This window comes from Aricia agestis, chromosome 9 (genome assembly GCF_905147365.1).
Source record: "Aricia agestis chromosome 9, ilAriAges1.1, whole genome shotgun sequence".
Taxonomy (NCBI): Eukaryota; Metazoa; Arthropoda; class Insecta; order Lepidoptera; family Lycaenidae; genus Aricia; species Aricia agestis.
The window spans coordinates 18,141,754-18,169,596 of NC_056414.1; the positions used below are offsets into that span (position 1 = coordinate 18,141,754).

General features: G+C 36.6%; 1 protein-coding gene across 7 annotated transcripts in view; it reads left to right on the forward strand.

Annotated features, from left to right (window-relative positions):
• The first annotated feature begins 6,061 nt into the window (after positions 1-6,061).
• LOC121730772 (kinesin-like protein KIF13B) overlaps positions 6,062-27,843 on the forward strand; it is a 104,810-nt gene continuing 83,028 nt past the window's right edge. For all 7 annotated transcript variants that reach the window (XM_042119960.1, XM_042119961.1, XM_042119962.1 and 4 more), the window contains exons 1-2: positions 6,062-6,254; positions 7,891-7,978. In XM_042119960.1, the coding sequence (XP_041975894.1) occupies positions 6,200-6,254; positions 7,891-7,978 (143 nt within the window). In that variant the 5' untranslated portion in view covers positions 6,062-6,199. The remainder of the gene's footprint in view (positions 6,255-7,890; positions 7,979-27,843) is intronic.

Below are 27,843 nucleotides of genomic sequence, written 5' to 3' on the forward strand. Positions count from 1 at the left end.
TAAATAATCTTCATGTCCCAATTGCTACGATGTGTTTATTTTTGCTAATATTCTGTCTTTAGTTCTATATTTCAAATAAAATATTGTTAATCCTCCCTTTTACTTCCATATTGTGCGTAACTAAAGGCACTATTGTTCTTATATTACACAAATTTTGAAGAAAAATTTTTCATCAAATTTTTTTACATAATATATGCTAGTGCTTGAATCAAATTTATCGATATGCTTATCGATAGTTTACAATAACATAAAACTAAAATAAAAATCATTTACTTACCTTTATATTTATCACCTTAAGCCCGGCCGCACATTATCCGAAATTTCCGATCAGAAAAATTCGGACGCCCGGCGGAACGCACCCTGTTTATACATTTTGTTGTAGACCCCGCATACTATCAAAATTTCTGACGTGTCAAAATTGTGATCAGAAATTCGGATAATGTGCGGCCGGACTAAAAAGGACATAATATTATCTTATTTTAACGATTATTTTTAAATAATAATTGTCTTTTGACATACCTAGTATAAAATCAAGGTTTCACATATCAGCATAGCTGGGCACCGTTAATCAAATAGTTAACTTCGTTAATCGTTAATCCGTTAAAAAAATGTTAGCATCGTTAAACGATAAAGCGTTACATTTCGGACAAATTAACGCAAGTTAACGTTAATCGTTAATCCGTTAATATGTGTAATATGGCCTTGTTGTAACTTATATCATTGCGTTAGTCTACATACAAAACCTGTTGGTTTAAGGTTTTGGAAGTTAACATGTTAGGAACAAAACAAAATACTTCTATAATTATTGTATTCTACCTAAGTTATACTGCACTCTTCTTTATCAACATACAAATGATTTATAATTTTTTTATTTTTTTATGAAATAAGGGGCAAATACACAATATATATATATAGTGTTACGGTACGGCATCAGGTGCGCAAGTACATACCTTCTGTCTGTCAAAGTTGCATATTATTTATTTCTTATAGAAACTCAGGTAAAATAATTACTCAGACGGACTATACTATCGATAGCAAAATATCATACTATCGATAGTAAAATGTACATCACTAGCACACGCACACATTGACAGATCGAAAATGGTCACGCATTTTCGGGTTGTCAGGTCTATACGACAGTATATATTATAAGTTTTTGAATAAAATTGTTAATAAAGGTTTTTAGTGAACATTTAATGCTAGATAACGATGAGTTTTTTGGTCCTGCTAAATAATAAACCATAAGAATGGTCAAAGAATGCCTCAAACACGTGGATTTAACATTAAATACGTAAGTTTTGAACAACGTTTTTTGGGCTTTTCAATCGGTATTTTTGTAAGACAAAAAGATAATTTATAAGTTTATTAATCTTTTTTTCGTGATATATAAGGTATTAGTGCTAATGTCACATAGATTGATAATTTGGCTATAAAAATTGCATAGCTGTTTACGAGTGTTTACGGATTCTCATCACTTGAACTATAGTTAATTGATATCATGAACTAATTGACTTTCTTTCCTGTATCATAATGTGCTTCGAAATAATCGACAAATAGAAATATTCTGGAAAATAAACGCACACTACTTGTATGAAAATAAGCACAAAATCGCCACGCGATGACGGGCTAAGACTACATCTACTTACATACTTTATCTATGGATTTAACATTAAATACGTAAGTTTTGAACAACGTTGTTTGGGCTTTTCAATCGGTATTATTGTAAGCTAAAAAGATAATTTATAAGTTTAATAATCCCTAATTCGTGCTTTATAAGGCATTAGTGCTAAAAATTTCTCAACAATTAACAATTTGGCCACAAATATTGCATAGCTTTTTACATGTGTTTACGGATTCTCATTACTTGAACTATAGTTTATCGATATCATAAACTAAATGGTTTCTTTTCTGGAATGTTATGTGCTTAGAAATGGTCGACGAATAGAAATATCTATACTAATATTATAATTGGGAGGAGTTTGATTTTTGTTTGTTTGTTTGAACGCGCTAATCTTAGGAACTACTGGTCCGATTTGAAAAATTCTTCAAGTGTTAGATAGCCTATTTATCGAGAAAGGCTAAAGGCCATATTTTATTACGCTAAGACTAATGAGAGTGAAGAAATAAAGGAAAATGTGGAAAAAATGGGGGAAATTATTTGAAAAGGCTTATTTGAATAAGCCGTTGGCCGACGCGTTTGCGAGCTTACCGCGTGGTGTCGGAAATGTCGGCAAAGATCAAAGGACATTTGTCGCAAGCTTTGCGCTCCATCCACACATAGGCCACGCGATCAGATCGCCCGGAGCGGCAGTGAAGAGTGCACGTTTCCTTCTTGTTGCGAATTAACATCTAACTTGACGAAATAGCGAATAATTTGAGTATCGAGAAAACATCTAAATTTATTGAGCTTTATCAGAGTAAAAACTGCTTGTGAAGCCAAAAAATCATATCAAAATTGCAAAAAAAAATAAGGTTCTTGGACATGCTATTTTCCTCACGATGTTTTGTAGGGTTCCGTACCCAAAGGGCAAAAACGGGACCCTATTACTAAGACTTCAATGTCTGTCTGCATTTCTGTCTGTCCGTCTGTCTGTCCATCTGTCTGTCCGTCTGTCTGTATCCAGGTCTCATCTTAAGACTAGATTTCTGAAATTTTCCCAGATTGTGTATGTCTGTACTCTGTTGTCGCTATAACAACAAATACTAAAAACAAAATAAATTAAATATTGAATTGATAATAAATATATATATTAATCCATACTAATATTATATATGCGAAAGTATCTCTGTCTGTCTGTCTGTCTGTCTGTCTTGCTTTCACGCCAAAACTACTGAACCGATTGCAATGAAATTTTGTATACAGTTATTCTAGAGTCTGAGAAAGGACATAGGCTACATTTTGATGTGGGAAAATATCTTATTTCCATGAAAATATCGATGAAAATGAATTCGCATTGCGCGTGGCCAGCGCTCATCCCGGGGGTCCTGGGTTCGAGTCCCGCAGGCGGAACAAAAAGTTTTCAATGTTCCTGGGTCAAGACCCAGGTGAAATTTTATTTTAATACACATCCAAGGATGTGTATTAAAATAAAATTTCAAAAATCTTAAACATATTTTATGTATAATACTAGCTGTTGCCCGCGACTTCATCCGCGTGGACTTTAGTTTATAGCGCGCGGTGTCAACAAAATTTGTGTCAAATTTAAAAACTTTTTAAAACCCTGGTAAGTGGTACCCCTCTTAGGGCCGCGCTACACCGGAATGGCAGCGCTGAAAGTGCTCGCCTCGCCGCTGCCATTCCGGTGTAGCGCGGCCCTTATTAATCAAAACAGCTGTGCAGTGTGCACATAATCTATACTAATATTATAAATGCGAAAGTATCTCTGTCTGTCAGTCTCGCTTTCACGCCAAACACCAAAACTACCGAACCGATTGTAATGAAATTTTGTATACAGATAGTCTAAAGCCTGAGAAAGGACATAGGCTACTTTTTTACTGGAAAAAAAGGGTTGTAAGGGGGTGAAAATGCGTAAATTTGTTCAAATTAAGTTAGTTCCAACAATTCATAATAGATGGCGCCGTGCGTCTTCTACATCGCGCTGACGCTTGCTCAAAAGTCTTTCTATAAGACGTGGTATCATCTTACATTTAAGTTTCGATTTTTTTCGATTGTTATATTTATTCTACGGTATTAAATAACTCAGTACTTTATCTGTGCAGTGACGTAACCTTAAACCTATCAATGATAAATAGTTTATGGGTAAAGTTTTGTAATTGGGGGCTAAAAAAGCTTTAAAATTTGGCATAAAATATAAAGTTTATTATAAAAAATGAAATACTTATTGTGTGCACACTGGACAGCTGTATTGATTTAAGGGGTACCAGGGTTTTTTTATAAAAGCTTTTGACACCAATTTTGTTGACATCGCGCTTTATAAACTGAACAACTGGGCAACAGCTAGTCATTATAATAATAATAATAAGTACTTAATAATTTTTATATATTAGTAAATAATAAGTAATAAAATAATTATATTATTTTAATACTTATTTTAAAATACATTATATTAAGTAAAAGTGAGTTTATTTCTTTGTTTGTTATGCTTTCTCGCCTTTTACTTATTAATTTCGAGAATAGCCTTTAAAAACTTTTTCTTGTACACATTTACAAAGTAATTATAAGATGTGAATAAATATACAGCTGCAGCTGTTAGCGACTCAACATCCATTTTGAATCCGTCCGCACTTTGGCGCGCTCCAAAGCATACTGAACGACCTTCCTATGTGTGGATTACTCACAAACGCCGTTGCAAGCGCACTGCCAACGCTTCTGCCAACGCGTCGGCCAACGCGTTCGCCTATATGGGGAGGCGGCTTTATGTAGCACGAATAAGGGATGAATAAACTTATAAAATTTTTTTTTAGCTTACAAAAATACCGATTGAAAAGCCCAAAAAACGTTGTTCAAAACTTACGTATTTAATGTTAAATCCACGTGTTTGAGGCATTCTTTGACCATTCTTATGGTTTATTATTTAGCGGAACCACAAAACTCATCATTATCTAGCATTAAATGTTCACTAAAAACCTTTATTAACACTTTTATTACATGAAATATGCAGGCCGACTCCTTTGTTATATCCTAGTAAGTAGGACATAACATTACACGCTTTTGACGCTTATACACCGATATAAGGCTCTCTCCAGTCTATAGTACCTCAATGGTTAAATCCACGTGTTTGAAGCATTATTTGGCATTTCTTATGGTTTATTATTTAGCGGAACCACAAAACTCAACAATATCTAGTATTAAATGTTCACTAAAAACCTTTATTAACACTTTTATTACATGAAATATGCAGGCCGACTCCTTTGTTATATCCTAGTAAGTAGGACATAACATTACACGCTTTTGACGCTTATACACCGACATAAGGCTCTCTCCTATTTATAAATAGTATCTCAATGCTTACTACTATATAATATAAACAGACGAAAATATAACCTCCTCTTTTATGGAAGTCGGTTACAAAATACAAATAAATAATCGGCCAAGTGCGAGTCGGACTCGCTCAAGAAGAGTTCTACGCGGCTACTAAGCGCGCGCCAACGTGTGAACGGCGAACGCGTCGTAAACGTTTCCCGCAAACGCCCTTTGATCTGTGTCCAAAAACCGACACTACTGCGGATCGTATGACAAGTTATCTGTACCTTCATGCAAGCGACCGCATGCTCACGCAAGTCAAGCCCCTCGACAAGACTCTCTTCCCACGCACGCTTGTGCTTGTTGACGCTTGCCAAGTCTCGGCAAGCGTAGCTAATGCCGGCTCTTGATATAGGCGAACGCGTTGGCCAACGCGTCTGCAGACGCGTTGGCAGTGCGCTTGCAACGGCGTTTGTGAGTAATCCACACATAGGAAGGTCGTTCAGTATGCTTTGGATCGCGCCAATGTGCGGACGGATTCAAAATGGATGTTTAGTCGCTAACAGCTGCAGCTGTTTATTTATTCACAGCTTATAATTACTTTGTAAATGTGGACAAGAAAAAGTTTTTAAAGAGTATTCTGGAAATAAATAAATAAAAGGCGAGAAAACGTAACAAACAAAGAAATAAACTCACTTTTACATAATATTTTATAATATTAAAATAATATAAGTAATTATTTTATTACCTACTTATTATTTATTAAATTATTACATACAAAAATTATTACATATTATAATAATTATCATAATTATAACTCCGGGCAAACTGATCGCGCGGCCTATGTGTGGATGGAGCGCGAAGCTTGCGACAAATGTCCTTTGATCTTTTGCCGACATTTCCGACCCGCGCGGCAAGCTCGCAGATGCGTCGGCCAACGTCTAAATACCTACGGCCAACGCGCGAACGCCTGTTCTACACATTGGGCCAACGCGTCTGCAGACGCGTTGGCCAACGCGTTCGCCTATATCAAGAGCCGGCATAAGGTGAAAGGTCTTTGTTGTATGCTTTCCTTATACACTCTGTGGCAGCATAAATTTAAAAATATAAAAATTCAATATGGCTGACAGTGTCAAACCGAGAACGTCGTGAAAAGAACGTAAAATAATGAATTTATTTGTTTTAGAATATGGGTGAATATGTGTAATTATTTATTTTACTCTTTTGTGCGAAGTGTTGTGTTTTTAATATATCTGTGAGATTTTATATGTGAAAATGGCCTCCGATAAGATAAAAGTAGCCGTTCGGGTTCGTCCCTTCAACAGACGAGGTAAGCTGGTTTTGTAGAGGCAGTCGTAATAAATAAAGATATTTGCGATCGGATAGCAGGCTGCGTATGCACTATTTTATCAGCTGTAGGTATTTGTTTGATAAAAGATACTCTGAGTTACTGTTTTCATGATTTCATTTTTATAAAGTAGTAGGCACAACGTTGATCTACCAATAAAAAACTAATTCTCTAAAACAAAATGTTTTTTAATCCAAATGTGGTTATTTATTTTTTCCTATATGCATTTGCAAACAACCAGCCTAAAAAGCTGGTTACTCTGTATCTAGTGCTGCATGTATTGCATGCATCAAAATATTTAAATATCAACATACATTATACATATAAGAATAAGTACCACTAAATAAGAAGATTAGTGTTATAGCCTAGTGGCTACATTAGTATGTAGAACATGGATAAGTTACACAAACCTACCCCAATTTTTTGGTGGTCACATGGGTTGAGGGAGAATGTTTTGGGTGAGAAAAACAGCTTCCCGTGCCACTTCCACTCCCGGAAACCCATTTCCCTCCCATTCAGGAGAAATTCATATTTAAATTTTTTGTCATCTTGAGATAAGGTTAGGGTAGCCAGATTGCTAAACAGAAAAGCCTGACAAAGCAGCTAGCTTGGCCAAACATTTTTACAAAAAAGTCCTGCTATAGAGTACTTAGAATCTGAAATCTTAGTGTAACAATACATTCGTAATTTTCTGGATTATTAAAACAATTTAACATACAATTTTACATTTTATTAGGTGTAAGACTGGCTAAATTTAGTAGGATTTTCATATAAAGTTATTGATTCAAAGCTCTACAAAATCCGGACTCATATACTTCCGATTGGAAAGCCTGACTGTTTCTGGCTTTATCCGGACGCCTGGCAACCTTAGATAAGGTCATCTGTTTTCTGGTGTTTACGGCCGGTATAAATAGTCAGTACTTAAGAGCCGAATGCGACCCGGTCTCAAGACAGGGTTCGGCTCTGTGATTGATCCAAATTTTGACAGCTAACCAATCACAGAGCCTGAACCGTGTCTTGAGAACGAGATGCATCTTGAGTACTGACTATTTATACCGGCCATGTTACTTACTTACTAACTTAGTGCTTTCAAAGCATCATAAGGCTGTGGTGAGTGGAGAACGATTATTTTATTGGCTAAGTTACACAAACCTAACCCAATTTTTTGGTGGTCACATGGGTTGAGGGAGAATGTTTGGCATTGCCGCAGTTGGGAAAAAGCAGAACTAAATGAAATTTTAGCAATAGCTGTTTCCAAAAATGTGTTATATTCACAAATGCAATAGATTCATAGATAAAATATAATAAGATGTTGTTAGAAGGAACCGTACATACCTATAATTAGAAATTATTATTTTTTTAAGCTATGTTACATAAAAAATTATATTAAGTATTATAAATGTTTTTGTGTATAAATTTAATGAAGTAATGAAAAAACTACATGTCAGTCAGTCGGTCAGTAATGTTTTTTAACATTTGCAAAAAAGTTTGTTGTAGTAAAAAAATACAAGTACTGAACTATGTAACATGAAACTGTATTCTAGACAAAGTCTTCTCATTATGTCACTTGTGGTAAAGTGATGAGATTTTTAAACTAACATTTGCTTTATTGTTCCAGAATTGGAATTAGGAACACAATGTGTGGTGGAAATGGAGGATCAGCAGACGGTGCTGCAGTATCCGCAGTCCGCACACGAAAAAGAAAGGTAAATGTTTTTGTGTCGCTCATGAATCACATAGACTTAATCTAGATATTTTGGATATTTACCCGTCTATTATAATCTATATATGGATATAAAATAATACTAAGCCTTTTCTGTTTTCATGGACATTTTGGCTATGTCATCTTTGCAAGAGTAATTTTGGTACAATATTTAGACTCAATTGTGAATAGTTTATAGTCATCTAAAAAGTTACTAAATGAGAAACATGAGCATTTAAACATAAATCATCATGTTACTCATGTTAGTAAAAGTACACTTGAAAAAATAACTTTTAAGGCCCTGTATTCCCAGAAACGGATGATTTTCAAGATTTAAAAATGACAGGAGACATAAAAATATAGTAACTTAAATTCTGAAAAAAATATATGTCTTAGTTAAGGATTTTTCATTACACAATATCATGAACTTCACTCGATATAAAAAAATCCCAAAGTCACCTCTTCTTTTACCGAAATTGCCATACTATGTCCAAATTATTTGGAATTTTCAGATAATTTTTGTACTGAATTAAAGACAAAGAATATACATATCTAGTGCGTTTCGTTTTTTTGACTCGCTTTAATTGATGTATAAAAAAACGACGATCAAAAAACTATAAAATTGCAGGTGCAAAGTGTGTGACCGAAAGAGTACCAGCTGATCCTTTGCGCCTGCAAATAATTTGGACATAGTATGGCAATTTCATTAAAAGAAGAGGTAACTGTGGGATTTTGTTATATCATATAGAAGTTCATGATATTGTGTAATTGTGTAATGGAGTATAAATTCCACTGTGTTAGATCCTTAACTAACACATATATTTTTTTCAGAATTTAAATTACTATATTTTTATGTCTCCTGTCACTTTAAATCTTGAAAATCATCCGTTTTGTGGGAATACAGGGCCTTAAGGAAATTATTCAAGTAGTGTAGTCTACGGAGGTAGGTTGTTGTTGTTAGCCAGATGAAAAACGATAAATGAGAATATGTTATATTGATTATAATTTTTATTATTTGTTGTTTGAAACAGTAATTGTTCATATTTTTATCAGTATTTAGCACCAATACCACACAATCACTATGGAGAATTATGCAAACATACTGTGATAATATTGTTATCACACCTTATATACATAATATATACTGTTTAAATACTTCATACTATATGATATTATTGTATACAATGTAGTTTTGCAAAAAAGATTTTAAGAGAGAAGAAGAAATTGGTTGGTTGGTAGTTGGTACTTGCTGTCAAATCTGTACTTTTTAACTTAATGTTGCTGGGTGATCTCGTAAGGTAATGAGGTAAAATAATATTATTTAGTATGTCACTTCATTGATTAAGATTTAACATAAAATCACAATACAAAACTTAAAGCGAGAATTAAATCGCAAAATCATGTTGTACCTAAAGTAAAAAAATATCGAAAAACAGAGGTGTATGAGTAATAGGAATTAGGAAATGTTTTACAAGATCAACTATATTAATAAGTGATGCCCCAGATTTCCGACAAATAATTTATTCGGAAGACTCGCACAAGGTCTTCAGTAACAACAGAGCGTTTGAACGAGTCCTTGTGTTACACTCAGCATTTCCAATGCTTGGTCAGGCCACTTCTATGTTACAATCGTATCTTTGTTCCTCGCAATCTTAATTTCGTCATTTATTAACGCTTTTGCGATTGCCGCTACCGAAGTTACGCCATGTCGAATTATTTCTAGCTAGATGTTGCCTAGGACTTCGTGCGCTTAAATGAACTTTTATAACCACCACCACTTTTACTGCAAATAAATAACTGACTAGCTATTTGACCGAGCTTCACTCGGTATTCGATAAAACACGAATAAAATGACATTTTCTGAAAATGATTCCTAGCTAGATCGATTTATCGCCCCCGAAACCCCCTATATATACTAAATTTCATGAAAATCGTTGGAGCCGATTCCGAGATTCTGTTTGTGCGAAATTGCACCCAAGCTAGCACAATATAATTTGTATCCTGCTATGTCACAAACGAACAAGCTAACAATCCTTGGTTTTTTAGAATAATATTTAACTATATATTTAAAAAATCGGCCAAGTGCGAGTCGGACTCGCGCACGAAGGGTTCCGTTCTGTTAACATAGACCAAATATTGTGTTTTTGTGTGGGATTTTTTTATTTTATTTCAATATTATTCTTAAATATTGAAGTAGACATATAATTAAGGCCTTTGTGAAAATAGCAAGTGCCTACCTGTTTTATTTTGTTTTTAGTATTTGTTGTTATAGCGGCAACAGATATACGCAATCTGTGAAAATTTCAGAACTCTAGCTATAGCGGTTCTTGAGATACAGACAGACGTACAGACAGACGGACAGACAGACATCGAAGTCTCCTGAATAGGGTCCCGTTTTCACCCTTTGGGTACGGAACCCTAAAAACATGCTCGGATCGTGTTCATATGGTCTCTGACCTTCGTGCAAGACTTCAGCAGTATGTATATCTTTGGCGAAAGCCAACACGAGCGCTATTTTATACCGGTTATCTATTTATCTGGTAGGGCCGCTGCAAAAAATTAATTCCGTTGCTGTCCGTTCCGGTCCTTCAGCGTATTCAATACAGAGTATTTTCGTGGAGGCAAACTTTAAACAAAGACTGTTGTTCGCGGTTATTTCTGTGCACAACATGTACGACCTTGACGTATTGTTCATTCAGCTTTAAACCATTTCTACGAAATTCAACGGCTACTAAGTCAGCCATCATCTAAACAAAGCATACTTAGATAGATCTCGCGTTGAAGATGAACCACAGTAAGTATCTGAAGAATGGCGACACTGGAATAATGTCATTAGGTCTACAGATATATTCAGATCTAAAGCTCAGGAGCCAGGACAAATCAATAAACGCGAGAGACATGTCCTTAGCCTGTTAAGCGCAACTGTGCTAACTGCTAGGGCGGTTGCAACTCGATAGTTATATGTAGGCATCTGGCCATCTGCTGTATAATGTAATAATTATAATATGTGACCAGTTGATGTACTCTATACTCCTTACTCGAGTACAATAGTTTAAGGGAAATGATCATCTGTTTGAGTCAGTAAAATGTACAAACGAAAATCAGAAGGCGGTCGCCACGGTCTGATTGCTGACTTTACGTAAGCGGCGTTCGGCCACCGCTCGCCGTCAGACAGTTTACCTTCGGCGCAGGATTTCGAGACTAACGGCAGGTTAGTGTAACGTGACTAGAGAGCCAGCTAAGTTCCTTATAGTCATACTAAGGGAAGAAATAGTAAGCTTATGAGCTGTGTTGTACCCTTTATGTAAAATTTTGGGATGAAAGAGAAGTAGTCTAAAACTCAAAAAGTCACTATCATAGATGGTCTATCCAACCTCATATTACGTTAATTTGAGTGCAGATTTGCTGATATAAGCGCGAAATCTATCGGTCTAAAGTTATTCGAAGCGTCATAATAGCACTACAGTTACCTTGAAAGAGTCGAGCGCATTACTAGGACAAAGAGAAACAAAATTGCTAGTTGAAAACGCTTTAAGCAGTGAAATAAACGTTGAATTTAATTTTAATACGTCTTCCGGGGCGTCGCGGTTGAATTTATAGCCCGCTCCGCTACACGAGACTTAAAAATATGAGGTCACTTGGTTTACTGAAAAGCGTTATGTTTCTTCTATTTCTGAAGCAAGCGAGAACGAGTGTTCAGCAGACGTAAAGTATAGTCTGTCAAAAAAGTGAAGAAATTAAAAAGTGGCAACATCGTAGTGTCATCCCTTTTTCTTAGATTGATTTGAAAGGGATGACACTACGATGTTGTCACTTTTTAATTTCTTCACTTTTTTGACAGACTATAGCAAGCTACTTAGATTTGTTACACCCTGTACAGCTGATGTAGGCGCATACCGTCGTCCGTAGCCCGGGTTGCGACCTACTACGGCTACTATTTGGCCCTAAAAAGCATGAATACCCGATATTCGGTTCGGGCTTGACTTACAAGTTACAAAACTCCCCGTTTTGTCACGTGGATATTTGTGGCATGAGTATTTTTATTGATCTGTTATTTTTATTGATTGAAGCTATTTAATATTGTCTGTAATACTTACTATAAATTTAAAATATCTATAGTAAGTAGCTGTTGGCCGCGACTTCGTCCGCGTGGACTTTAGTTTATAGTAAAGTTGTTCCCGTACATCGATTGAGTCAAAGCGCAAATCAGAAAAGTATATTGTGTGGGAACCGCACATTTTTCCGGGACAAAAAATATTCCTTGTCCCAGATTCAAAGTAGTAGATTTAATAGTTTAGGGCTTAGGCGATAAACATAGAAGTTTATTGTGCGGGAATCGCACATTTTCCGGGACAAAATTAGTATTCCTTGTCCTTTCCCGAGACTCAAAGTATCTCCATACCAAATTCCATCAAAATAGATTGAATAGCTTACGCGCAAATCATAAAAGTATATTGTGCAGTAACCGTACATTTTCCGGGACAAAATGTATCCTATGTTCTTTTTCGGGACTCAAAGTATCTTTATACCAAATTTCAGCAAAATGGGTCCAGCCGTTTACGCGTGATGTCGTGACCACGCGAAATATAACATTCCGCGCGGCTTCGCCCGCGTAAATTAGATATTTCACAGACAAATTAGTCCACAAAAAATAGTTTATGATCCTTCACGTGGTCTACTTCTTATCTGTGCCAAATAACCGAAACATTGCTCCAGTAGTTCGTGAGATAAGCCCTTTCAAATAATTTCCCCCGTTTTTTACATACTTTCCTCGATTTCTTCGCTTTTATCAGTCTTAGCGTGATAAAATAAAGCTTATAGCCTTTCTCAATAAATGGGCTATCTAACACTGAAATAATTTTTCAAATCGGACCAGTAGTTCCTGAGATTAGCGCGTTGAAATAAGCCCTTTCAAATAATTTTCCCCGATTTTTCCACACTTTCCTCTATTTATTCGTTTCTATTAGTCTTAGCGTAATAAAATATAGCTTGTAGCCTTTCTTGATAAATGGGATATATAAAACTGAAAGAATTTTTCAAATTGGACCAGTAGTTCCTGAGATTAGCGCATTCAAATAAGCCCTTTCAAATAATTTCCCCCCGTTTTTTCCACACTTTCCTCTATTTCTTCGTTCCTATTAATCTTAGCGTGATAAAATATAGCCTATAGCCTTCCTCGATAAATGGACTAACACTGTAAGAATTTTTTAAATCGGACCAGTAGTTCCTGAGATTAGCTCGTTCAAACAAACAAACAAACAAACTAACTAACAAACTCTTCCGCTTTATAATATTAGTATAGATATACTGTATGTATTTTAGTTAGATCAAGTTTTGTTTATTTTGGTATAAATCCAAAATAAATCGGAACAGAACAGAGTGAATTTGCTCGTATTGTTTGACTCGTCAATTATTAGACGACAATTACTAACATATTTATTGGAATCGGTCGTTGTACGAGGGAGGCCTACAATATACGTGGTGGCATGTCCGTTTGTCGTGTTGTCTTATTGATTGACCCAAATGCGAACATTTATCCACTATGAATCATTCTATACGCTCCCCTTTCTGTAGAAATAACTCTAAACTCTGCCCTCTTTCAGGGAACATTTTTTTCAGGGGGTGTTTCCAAGGATGTTTAAGGCAAGTTTTCTCAAAAATTACGTTTAAGTACATTACGCAGATTTTCCCGTCTGTTAAGTTTTATGAAAGAAGTTTAAAGCAAAAGTATTTCAAGTTTAAAGCGATATTTAAAATAAGAAACCCAACCTTGGCAACTTCCTTCTTACTACAAGGACTATTCTACTAAATAGGTCCTTGTAAGAACGTTAACAAGTAGTGTCGGCCTTCGCGCTACATGTGATACAGGTCAGTGGTACACCTGGCCTTACACCTGCAACTATAAACTTACTTTGACCAGTCGTATTGTGTTACTCTACCTTAACGCTATAAATTGCTTTGAAGTTTCGTCCTTGGAAAAACGGGTCATTGAAATATAGAGTTGTAAATTATTGTTTGTGCGTTTTATGATGACTAGAGATCGCCCAATGGTCGAAATTCGACCTTACTTGCAACGACATAGGACTACTACCTATATTTTGTAAAAAATATTGACTTCATCATAGTTTTTTTCAATTCTTGTCTCTGGGACTCAGTTGATCTCAGACTGGCCGTTTAAGCATTGTCTAATTATTATCTAAAATTAAATAAAAAAAAACAATAATCCATTTTCAATTTGTCAACTTGTTGTCAACAGACTTCAACCATAAATAAAAGAGTATAATTCGTATGTATAGGCTTGTCACTCAAAAATCTGTCATTTTTCCTAGTAGTAGTGTCGTAGTGTGTGTAACGTTTTATTTGTTAAAAATATATACGTTAAAAGCATAATTTTAAAATAATATTAGCTCGATGCACTACTTCACCATATAAACTATAACTGTGCGAAATTTCATGCACCTACGTTTCCCCATTTTTCGTAAAAAGGGTTACAAAGTAATTTTTCTCTCACGTATTAATATAAAGATATGCGTGACACATTATAATTGACAATAGTAGGGAAGTTACCTAACAAAAATTAATCGATAGTTTAAAAATATCGAATCACTTCGTAAAGGAATTGCAATCGAAATTATCGATTTCGTACTGACATTTCAGTGGTGCCGGCGATTTAAGATGGCCGCCCTTTTTTATCGATATGATTTCGATTCAACTGAGTCAATCTCTATTGACATAAGTTCTGTTTCATGCATATGACATTTTTCAAATGTTTTCGTAACAATAATATTTTTATACTCCTATTTCACAGTTAATATTTATAATTTTTATTAATAAGTTAGCATTTAGCATCTTTTCATTTTTATTCATTTACAATAATTATAGGAAGCATTTGTTTTTGTAGATGGAATATAATTTATTACATTTTGTTTTTTTTTGTTTTCTTGTAAAAAAACCCATAAAAAAACCCATAGCAAGGAACATGAAAACTGTCACCCATATCATCTTAGAACGCACAAACTATAGTTTGTGATGATGCCGAGGGATATTACCAGAATTTGGGATAATATGTTATGCCTAAACTACTATTGTCATAAAATCTATGTACAAATTATGACATTTAACATGGAGAGTTGGTGTGATTGAACCATAAACTATTCATACAGCAAAAGTCTAGTAGCCTTAACACCGTTATTCCATTAGCTAAACCTGATATAATATTATGATTAAAATTATATTATGTTTAAGTTAAGGCTATTTGGTTAAAGTTAGCGACTGCAAAAGCTGTGAAAGCGTCTAATGTGGGAGGCGCTCCGAGTTACTCAGCAGTCGGCGTGCGCGTGGGTGGAGTTGGACATCTGTTGACTCCTGCACATGCAAATTCATTCGTATAAACGACCTCTAACTGCCTTGCTTGACAGTTTAATGAACCCTTATCACGCTGTTCAAAAGCGTCACGAAGTACGTAGAATTGGTACTTTGATCGTTTCTTGTCTCTTTTTCTCGATTGTATTGCTATGATAATCTGCGTTTCTAGGATGGAAAGTGGGAATTTCGGACTATGTCTGGAAGGTTGGAAACCCTTTTCGTACTTGACAGTTGTCAGAATAGTCATAAATTATTATCATATATCGCTTAAATGTAGCTGTAGTGAGTGACTACTCACTCATGGAGACTTCCATACCAGAAAGTATATAGTAATATACCTAGCGGAATAGAGCAATTACAATCTCGAGCTGTCAAATGAAACCGAAATTGATTTACGTCTGTGTGTAAAAATTTATTTACGTTACACAAGCGTCTTTCTAAGAGATTAAATTGTCAACGTGCCGATAAGTGCCGACTGGACGTCAAACAGATGAAAAAAATTGGTTCTGCTGTCATGTCACATCCAATATCACGCAACTTTATCACGCAGTGTTACTGATAGCGACATCTCGCTTGCTCAGGCCTTTGTTTCTCTATTCCGCTTTATGCTCTGCACTAAGAGCCGACAAACAGACTTAGTAATTAACAACTGCTAGATTGAACATTATAAAAAGAATATTAATAATACATGAGCATAATACAAACGAATATTGTATGTGGTTTATGCATCGCATTGTATTTAAAAGAGCGGAAACGTTAATAAAATTATCTAACGCAATTACGCCTACTTTCTAAATTCTCACCGTAAAAATATTTGGAAGATTTCACCATGGTCCATACCGCGCGGGCAGGAGCACTATTAAGATAACCCCCGTACGATTTCTCCGCGACTGGTAGATAGCATCTGTTGTCACTTGTCATGAGTGTTACCGGCTTTGAAGATTTGGAGAGCACGCCGCAAGCCGCGAGCGACGACGAAATAGTTTCACAATGGTTTAACGCCCCTCTTTACATCCTTCTACGTCCCCCTGCAGTTTACCGTACACCCTATAGGGTGTGTTGGCAGAATGCATTTCTTTGTACGGAAAAATGGGTAGAGAAAATCTGTCATTTTGTCCCTAAAATGAACTAAAATATCATGTCAGCATTTGTCCTCGGATTTCCACCTCTTGCTCTCTTAGTCATTTAGTCATAGTAAGCCTGGCGATTGGGAAGCCTTGAAATTATATTAATTATATTATACTGATTATGTGGACTTTGCGGACCCTCAAAGTTTTATTGTACCACCACGCTTTGTATGACTACCAGAGAAATAATTTCTTTCTATGGAAGAATTGCCATGATATGATCAGTTATTTTGTCCCTAAAGTCTTTTCACAATTCTCGTCAGTGGTAATGGCTGAAGACTGAAGTGTGTCGGTAGGGTGCGTCCTACTTGATAAGACAATACCTTATCGGCACTGATATCGCGTGTTTGGCTAGCCGGAATTACACTACCTACTAGAATCACTATGACCGTACTAAATGCTACGTACGTATTTTATACGTGGGAGAGCCATGCTTCGGCACGAATGGGCCGGCTCGACCGGATAAATACCACGTTCTCACAGAAAACCGGCGTGAAACAGCGCTTGCGCTGTGTTTCGCCGAGTGAGTGAGTTTACCGGAGGCCCAATCCCCTAACCCCTACCCTATTCCCTTCCCTACCCTCAACTATTCCCTTCCCTTCCCTTCCCTACCCTTTTTTTTTTCCGGAGGGGGAAATGCATTACGCATACCACCCAGGCGCAGGGGGCGACCCGAGCGGTTATGTGGGACTCCCGTAGCTAATGAGACCACGGTATACCCACTAAACCCCCCTCCCCCCCCCCATCTTCCGCCACGCCGCATATTGACGGGGCCACAGGAACGATACACACATCTGCGACCCCGCCAGCGGCCCGAAGACTCCACGATGGGCGCACAACACATGCGCCCTCCTCCTCGGCCCCCACCAAGGCTGTAGCAGACGCCCCCCGAGTCTGCTACTTGGAGGCCATGTGGCAGATCAAGTCTGTGGCTCTGCCACCGACCTCAGCCGCAGAGGATAGGGCAAGCGGCGCACCGTAATACCTACTTGCCTCTTCCTCCGCGGCCCCACCAATGCCGTTCAAGCGGAACGGCCCCGCCAGCTCGCAGGGGGGGTAGGGAAAGCGGCAACCTACCACAATGCCTCTGCCCCCCGCGATCCGTCCTCGGCCGCAGAGGATAGGGCAAGCGGCGCACCGTAATACCTACTTGTCTCTTCCTCTGCGGCCCCACCTCGGTGCGCATCCGCAGCGGACTCCTCCAGTCCGCTGGGAGCGCCCTCCTCGGGCCAGGCGGCGACCGGCCGGCCCTGGTTGCCTCTTTGCTTCACCGCGGTTGTCCAAGCCGCGGTTACTAGAGCCCCGCCGCCACGACAAGGCGTGCAACCATCGGATAGGATAGAGGAGGGTAGGGAAGGGACCCCCCTTCCCTACCCTCCTCTATCCTATCCTATTCCCTCTTAAAAGGCCGGCAACGCACTTGCAGCTCTTCTGATGCTGCGAGTGTCCATGGGCGACGGAAGTTGCTTTCCATCTGGTGATCCGTCTGCTCGTTTGCCCCCTTATTTCATTAAAAAAAAAAAATGCAACCAAGTTCTGTATGTCCCAAGTTCCCAACTCCCATGACGATTTCAGCGATTACCGTAAGACATTGACAATTTTGTAGAGGTAGATAGGTTAGAGAGTATCGTGCGAACAATCATTGTAGAGTTCTACCTAAGTACATATAATTAACACCACCGCCTTCTTTTTGTAAGTCGGTTAAAATACCTGAATATCATGGCAGTCTTTACTGCATAACTATTTATGTAAATAAATAAATTTAAGAAATTATAATACACATGAATATAATTATCATTATTTACTTTACTGCATGGTGAAATATAGTAATCTGTGGCAGTTTGGCAGTTTAGCATTTAAATATTAAATGGGACGTAGTTAACATAACACTATTAAAATGTGAATTGTGTAATACTGTAGGGACGGAAGTATATCTCTAGAATACGGAAACATTGCACTTCGTATTTATATGCGTTTTGACTACAGGGAAAAGAGATTGCGAATGATCATTGTCCGTACACGTTCATTTACAATTCACGCTGTAGTGTTTCTTGAGTTTAATAAATCTATTTTAAATGCATCCTTTCCATCATAGTTAAGCCGCTGGTGAGTCATAGACCATAGTGTGAAGAGTGTAGCGCGAGCGTGATCGAAGCCGCAACCTTCGCGCGTACACAAGGTTCTCGTTGTAACTTAGCAGGGTAATTAATAATTAATCAAACAATGAAAGTGTACTTAATGCTGCATAAAGTCAAAATTAAGTAATTATTTTACGAAACAGTCTGTAGATAATATTCTTATTATTTTGAAGGCTCCAATGAATATTAGAAATTTTTCATGTCGCATTTTCTTACTTGTACGTATTGTCACAAAACTTCAATTCAGGTTGTAGTTATGCCAAAATAAGTAGGTAATATTATGTGAACTCTAATTTCCATATATGGAGCTTAGCTTTATAGAATCTAGATGTTGCCCGCCAAACTAACGTTTGTAAAGCAGCGCAAGCCTCAAAGTATATCGAAATTCAACTATGTATATATAATATTACTAGCTGTTGCCCGCGACTTCGTCCGCGTGGACTTCAGTTTATAGCGCGCGATGTCAACAAAATTGGTGTCAAAAGCTTTTATAAAAAAACCCTGGTACCCCTTAAATCAATACAGCTGTGCAGTGTGCAAACAATAAGTACTTCATTTTTGTATGTTAAACTTTATATATTATGCCAAATTTTAAAGCTTATTTAGCCCCCCAATTACACAACTTTACCCATAAACTATTTATCATTGATAGGTTTAGCCCCAATTTCACCAACGTCTGTTAGTGTTAACAGCTTGTTAAAATATCCCGTCTTCTCTTTCATTCATATGAAAAACAAAACAGCTAACGTGATACTAATTCGAGCATTAACTTTAACAGTCGTCGGTGAAATTTGGTCTTAAGGTTACGTCACTGCCTGCACAGATAAAGTACTGAGTTATTTAATACCGTAGAATAGATATAACAATCGAAAAAAATCGAGACTTAAATGTAAGATGATACCACCTCTTATAGAAAAACTTTTGAGCAAGCGTCAGCGCGATGTAGAAGACGCACGGCGCCATCTATTATGAATTTTTTGAACAAATTTACGACCCTTACAACCCTTTTTTCCAGTAAAAAAGTAGCCTATGTCCTTTCTCAGGCTTTAGACTATCAGTATACAAAATTTCATTACAATCGGTTCGGTAGTTTTGGCGTTTGGCGTGAAAGCGAGACTGACAGACAGACAGACAGACAGAGATACTTTCGCATTCATAATATTAGTACAGATTATGTGCACACTGCACAGCTGTTTTTGGGTATTTTGATTAATTAAGGGCCGCGCTACACCGGAATGGCAGCGGCGAGGCGAGCACTTTCAGCGCTGCCATTCCGGTGTAGCGCGGCCCTAAGAGGGGTACCACTTACCAGGGTTTTAAAAAGTTTTTAAATTTGACACAAATTTTGTTGACACCGCGCGCTATAAACTAAAGTCCACGCGGACGAAGTCGCGGGCAACAGCTAGTTATGAATAAAAACAATAATATATAATAAAGTAGGTATGATTGGTTCTGTTATAATAATGAAGTAAAAAATAAAGCGCCATCTGTTTTCATATATTAGAATTAAAATGTTGATTGCATTGATATATTTTCTGGATGGAATATAGGCCAACACAACACACTCGAACTCCTTAGAAATGCAGTAGGAGTTCTATAAGATAAGATAGATTGATTATTATTATAGCAAGTGATAATATTATTAAACATAATATTCTAACGTATTAAAAACTATAAACAAAAACATAATAACTAATAAGTATGATTAGTTCTATGTTCCAACGAAATAAAAAAAAAGCGCCATCTGTTGAATCGTATTAGAACTAAAATGTTCATTGCATCGCGTCGATATATTTCTGGATTTTTTATAATATTATACATAAAATATATTTAAGATTTTTGAAATATTATTTTAATACACATCCAAGACCCAGGAACATTGAAAACTTTTTGTTCCGCCTGCGGGACTCGAACCCAGGACCCCCGGGATGAGCGCTGGCCACGCGCAATGCGAATTCATTTTCATCGATATTTTCATGGAAATAAGATATTTTCCCACATCAAAATGTAGCCTATGTCCTTTCTCAGACTCTAGAATAACTGTGTACAAAATTTCATTGCAATCGGTTCAGTAGTTTTGGCGTGAAAGCGAGACAGACAGACAGACAGACAGACAGACAGACAGAGATACTTTCGCATTTATAATATTAGTATAGATGTATAGCAGTTTGAGGTAGAGTACAACTCTTTTGTAGATGTGGATTATGTAGGAGTTAAGTCTAGGTCCTATCTCTACCTATCTCTCTCTAAAGGTGACTGACTGACATGGTGATCTATCAACGCACAGCCCAAACCACTGGACCGATCGGGCTGAAATTTGCCATGTAGGTAGATGTTATGACGTAGGCATCCGCTAAGAAAGGATTTTGATAAATTCCAACCCCAAGGGATTATAATAGGGGATGAAAATTTGTATATAATAATACTTCTTAACGCGAGCGAAGCCGCGGGCAAAAGCTCGTTGGTTATAAAACTTGCATAGAAAATACGGCGCGCTCCGCTGCGCCCTCAGTACAGAATGCGCTTACCCTAAACCACTATAAGAATAGCCCGCATCGTGACGGGGCACAAGCGCAACGGTGTGGGTCGCATTTTCTATACATTTTCTATGTATAGAAAATGCGACCCACACCGTTAATATTTTAATAATCATAATATTATAGTCATAAAACTTCCCGTCCCGCTGAGCCCCGGCACAATCTGCGCGTACCCTTACGGGACCATCGGATGTCGGCGATTCGCCGGGATTATTGAATGGGAGTGCACAACCCTGATGGCTGATATGATATTGACTCTACAGTCTACACTCGTTTGTCTCCATTCGCACGGCGCGCCAATTAACATTTCAACTTACGGTCGTCAGTTTCGGATGTTTTGCAGATTTTTGTTTGCACGCTTTTATTGTTACGTGTCCCGGGTGTCGTGATATGTAAATGAAACGTTATTGGATGCTGTTGAATGTCAAGTTGTCGAGTAAAAAAATGTGTGATAATTTCATTGTATGTATTATTCGAGAACGACATCAATAATAATTCATCATTATGAGTCTTGATGTATGAAATGCCTAGTTTATTCAAACTCGCCGGCAATCTCTGCTTATCTTCTCCTGTCCTCGCAATGTAAACTTCTTTGAAACAATTAGCGTAGCGAGTTTTTTCCGCGACACATCACCATACAACGTAAAGTTACGTAAACCTAAGACTGGTTACACAAATAATAAACACATCGACCTTGAGATCCAATATTTAACAAACAGGTATTGTGCATAAAATATACTATACCAACTAATATATATTCTGTGACTATACCGAGAGTCGAGAGTCGAGACGTTGTTACAACATGGACATTATGTTGACGATGTAACAATCATTGGCGTTAGAACGATCATAATTCTTAGCTATAAATTAATCATTAATCAGAAATCGGTATCTAAATACTCATGACGTTTCGTTTCGAGAAATTATTCATATTATTAATCTACACCACTATTATAAAGAGGAAAGATTTGATTTTTTGTTTGTTTGTTTGTTTGTTTGTTTGTTTGTTTGAGTCGAATAGGCTCCGAAACTACTGGACCGATTTGAAAAATTCTTTTACCATTGGAATCCTGCATTATTTCTGCTGAACATAGGCTAATTTTTATTTTGGAAAAATATAAGGTTCCGTAAGATATTTGGGATTTTCGGACGCAAGGTTTAAAAAATCAACCAGAAAAGTTACTTATTTTGCGTACGCTGCCTAAACTATAAAAGATAGAGGCATAAAATGTTCTAAGTAATTATAGATCTTTTAAATATCTACAAAAAAGTCCGCGACACACTATACCTATCTATGTTGAGTGAGGCACAATAACCATTTTTTTATTAAAAAATCTAGATTTTTTTTTGGACTATATTTAAATGCGTTTATTTAAATCATGCTATTGACCCTTATCAAAATAAATTATTTCATCACTAAGTACAGTTAATGTAGATAATATTTGGTCTTTGAATGATTAAAATTGGACGTTTGGTTTTAATGTTATGGCGAAATTAAAATATTACGATTTCTGCTGCACGTTGCGAATTGGGCGTCAAGGCGCGATGCGCGGGTGTGCGTGCGGTAGGGGAGAGATTTAATTATCAGTGCCACAGACTCGCCCGGAGAGTCCACGTAAATATTACCTCGATCGTGGGAATCGCAGACACAATAGATTTTCAATAGTTATGCGACAGCCGGGTGCTGCTTTATTGATTTGATATAGACTATCGTGCTTCATTATTATAATCCTAATTTCAAAAAAGCTTTAAAAGTTATGACTACGAAAGTAATATTTTTAGAACTTTTTAAAATAAGTTTTGAATGACTATTATTTTTGATTGCTATTATAATTAATTAATTTCTTTAACTATAAATCTCCAATAGCGGCAGCCGGCTGCCAGCATAACAATTGAAGATCTATTGTGTCTGCGATACCCACGATGCCGATGCACGATGGAAGTATTAATGCATATTTTTTAATCCACACTATTTCTGCTGAATATAGGCTATATTTAATGAGAGAAAAAAGGGAACCGTATTAAGTGTTAATAATTGTGTGAAAAATCTACCAAAATATTCCTTCTTGCTTATGCTTTATAAATTATAGACTATACTTACTTATCGCAAAGTGATGTACTATAGTCTTATAGAGGACATTAATATCAACGTAAAAGTCCGCGATATCGTATGTCTGACTACTACAATTATTATTATCTTACAATAACTACTTTTTAATCTAAAAATATGCAATAGTAACGTTGCGCTGGTACAAACCATGCCAAACTACTTATCAGCAGGTATTAGTACTTACCAGAGGAGTTTTTAAATTCGCTGAATCCTTCTGGACTTCCACCACACGAACTGACGTTAAAAATCGGAATTCCAATCATGCTTTTGAGAAATTTATGCCCACCAAATATGTGCAATGGGACAAGGCTGCTTATTAAAGAATTAAAGGACAATTTAATTGTAGCTACCATTATCACCGGCCCAGCAGCTGGTCAACTAGCTCATATACCGAGGATACCGATGATTCCAACTGATCTGCCAATCCCATTTAAACGGCTTCAATTTCCGGTAAAAATATCTTTCGCATTGACTATTAACAAGTCCCAAGGTCAAACTTTCAAATTAGTAGGCATCGACCTACGAAAAGAATGTTTTACTCATGGTCAACTATACGTTGGCCTATCCCGAGTTGGAGCTGCTGATAATCAATTTATTTTGCTGCCACAAAATAAAACAACATCAAATATCGTTTACAGGGAAGCTTTAACCCAATTTTAATGGAATCTTTTACGCAAAAAGAAGTATGGTGTAAAAAAACATAAAGCGCAAAAGTACAACAAAAATACTTTATACAAAAACAAATAGAAAATTTCAAAATGTATATAATAGTAGATGTAGGTAAGCATAAAATAATAAAGCATAAAACTACAAAAAAAAAAACATAAAATATTTTAAACAAAAAAAAAACATGAAGAAATTGCAAAATATTATAAATAATAGTATCTTCTGCAGGTAAGGATAAAATTATCAAACATAACACTTAAAATATAAAAATATAAAAAAAAAATACAATAAAAATGTGTTATATGTACATAATAATTATAATATAGTAGTTGCAGGCTAAATAATGTAAACTATTTTTATGTTCTGCTTAACTTAAAGATTGACTACCTTTATTTAAAAAAAATAATTTAAAAACCAATGTCCACCCGTGCGAAGCCGGGCCGGGCCGCTAGTATTATATATAGTCATTGTTTGTTTGTAGAAACAATTTACAAAGTCTTCAAGAAAACCTACGCTACGTAACCAACGATGACGTCATCAAAACTATATTGTCTATACTATTTACTAGCCTAATACTAAGTACTCGCATACGGTTTTGGTCGATAGTTTTACTCCGATTCGAAGGAAATGACATATTTAATTCCATCAAGCCGGCTCGAAGCGAGCCTTCGAGCTGTCAGTTTTGCGGACCACACGGTGGTTATTGCTCGATTTGGAGTAAAACTATCGAGCAAAACCGTATGTGAGTACTTAGCATTACGATACGTAGAGACTAGACAGCTACAGGGAGTGTAGGTACTGTATAATGTATTATATTAATAATATTATGCTTCGAAGATAAAGTGGAATACATCTTCGGTACTCCAGCAATATATGTAGAGCAAACGCCGAAAAAACATCACAAACTATATTTTCACACACCCGACCGTCCAAACAATGATGGTGTACACCTGATGCAAGTTCAAGGTCGCCGGTCATGGTGAACAATAGAGGTAGCCGCTGACGGAGGTGTGGGATTTCCGACTACTTTACCATTGAGATATTATCCAGTGTTCCGAATTTATGATTGTTTTCTCATTTCTTGTTCATGTTTTTTTTTTATGTTCAATTGTCATCACTGGTTGGTTATTTTGGAAATAGTGACACAGCTTTTTTTATATTTTCCACTTAAGAAGAAGAGCGCTAAATATATTATGAGGCTAATCTAATGGCCTAGTGTCAGACGTAGATTTGCGACTTTGATTTGAAATTGAGATAAGTGTTGCGGGTTGTCGAGGCAAGGGGGTATTCATCAATCTTGGGCGCCGGCTGCTGGGACCGTACATTCAGCTTATACAGATTAGTGGCCTGGATAGTGCCATCCGTCATAGTAGACGCATCAAGTGATTTCCTCTACTAACTCAAGATTGAGACAAGCTTATGTGAAAAGTGTTTCGTAGTAACATCTTATTGTGTCTTACTATGCCGACTTAAGATTGAGACAAACTTATTTGAAAAGATCTTGGGATAACATCTGAAAAATTCAATAAAGCAAGACGTGGACCGTGCATGGTTATATCATAATTATTATTACATATATTATTCTTTCACACAAAACAAGTTTAAGCTGTTACAAATATGAGAAGTTTTTATTTTTTACTACAACAAATGTTGGTATCATCTGTTACCGTTTAGTCCGTCTGTTTTAGTGTCCCCGGGGAGTACTCTCTCCCTAGTAAAATGCGTGCACCCAATTTCGCTACAATCGGACGAGCTCTGGGAATAGTAAAACGGAGGTTTTCTAGGTAGCAACTACTATTTCTGATTTCTAATGCCGAAGGTTAAAAGGTAGCAATTTTAACGTAGGCTCTAGCAGAAATAACTGATGCCATAACACCTAACCCGAAACATGAAATAGATATAATATCATAATATAATACATAATAGCGTTACGTAGATGATTGTGTTTTTGTAACTGTAACTTTAAAACTGTATTTAACTGATTCAGTGCGGATGACACGGGAGCCGTGTCATACATGTTTTTAACGTGTGGCGTATGACACGTGAGCCGTGTCATTTAAAAAACGCTTGTATCTCCCTCAAATTACACTTTAGAAGGTTCTACTCTGAACAAAATCATCTTAATTTTCCACGTAGAACAAGCCTATAGGCTCCGCCTCTGAATATTCTGTGAATTGAAAAAAAGTAGGGGCCGTCAACCTTTTTTAAAAGGTGCATTCATTGCGGATTACACGGCAGCCGCGTCTTATGGGTTTTTAACGTGTGGCGTATGACACGTGAGCCGTGTCATTTAGAAAGCAATTGTATCGTCCTCAAATTACACTTGAGAAGGTTCTACTCCGAACAAAACCGTCTTAATTTTCCACGTAAAACAAGCCTGTAGGCTTCGTTTCTGAATATTCTGTGAATTGAAAAAAGTAGAGGCTGTAAAATGTGTAAAATAAAGAAGTAATATTGGGAGCCCATATTATTCTATATTATTTTAGACTTTCAAGTTCTCTCAATTTTTTTTAAACAGTAATGTAGAAAAATTCTTGCGTTGACATCAAAGTATTGCTAATCCACTAACGATTTTTGTTTTAATCTAAGTTGTTTCTTTCGAAAATATTTCTAACTAGCTGTTTCCGCAAACTTGCTTATCCATAGGAATAAAACGTTTCCCTGCGGTTAAAAGTGGTCTTGTACCTATAAGCTTTATTACTGGAACCCAATTATCGCGCTTATAAAATGTATCGAAAATCGATATAATGGTTTTATGTATGGAATTGGCTAGATTATATATTTTTATTATTTCCTCATGGTTCCCATCATCACACATCAGTTCACTTTTGTGAACATGGTACCAACTCGGAGCCGGATTAATCGGAACAAATACCCCATATTACAACAAAAGAAAAAAAATTAAAATCGGTTCACAAACGGCGGAGTAATCGTTGAACACACAAAAAATATCCACAGCCGAACATATAACCTCCTCCTTTTTGGAAGTCGGTTAAAAAACCTAACAACGAACTTCTTTAAATTTGTCTACGAACGTATAATTTACATCGGGAACCCAGATCTATTTCATGTAAGTACTTATTTTTCTAACTTTTAAACCTACAAAAGGTTTGCAACGCCTGAACAAAAAAATCGCTTACCTGCCATTTTCAGGTTAAAACTTAGTAAAACTACTCGAAATCAAGTCAAAACAACGTAGCCTTCCGTTAACATCAATGGTTTGGGTTCAATTAAATAAATTAAGTTAGTAAACACGTAAAAACCAAGAAAAACTATAAACCTTTTTGAACGTGGCGGATGACACGGTAGCCGTGTCACGAGAAAATTGTAATCCGGCTCGACTGAAAGTCTTCAAAAACGTACGCCGCATTGAATCGCTTAATTATTGTTCCATGCACGAACGTTATGCACTTATGCAGATAAATGCTTAGGTTTACGGTAATTTGCAGATCTAATTAGCTTAGTTTAACGAGATTTCGTTAAAATAATCACCGACAAATAGTCCAAAAATTAATTTTTAAGTGATTTGAACATTAAAAGGATGATCCCATGATCCGTTATGTAGAGTTGTAGTTTTCTGTCGTCATTCGTCAAACACTAACTGTCCTTTGTTTTAAAGGTTTTTCTGGAATTAAACGATTTAAAAGACGAACATTCCTGAAAATCATTCAATTAATATTTAGAAGGATTAACTGAAAGGGGATTATGTACCTGTTCGCAATCAGCTCTGTTCGCGTTGATTAGAATATAGAATAGGCAAGATTTAACGACTCCAAGCCATCTGGATAACATTGGATGTTTACGTGTTTACCTTCGACACCTTTGTGTACTGCAGTACTGTAATCTATCGAACGTTTACACAATTCTAATTTTAGTCGTTTACGGGCAGGGTGCATTAGGCATTCTACGACAAGATCTATGTTTAT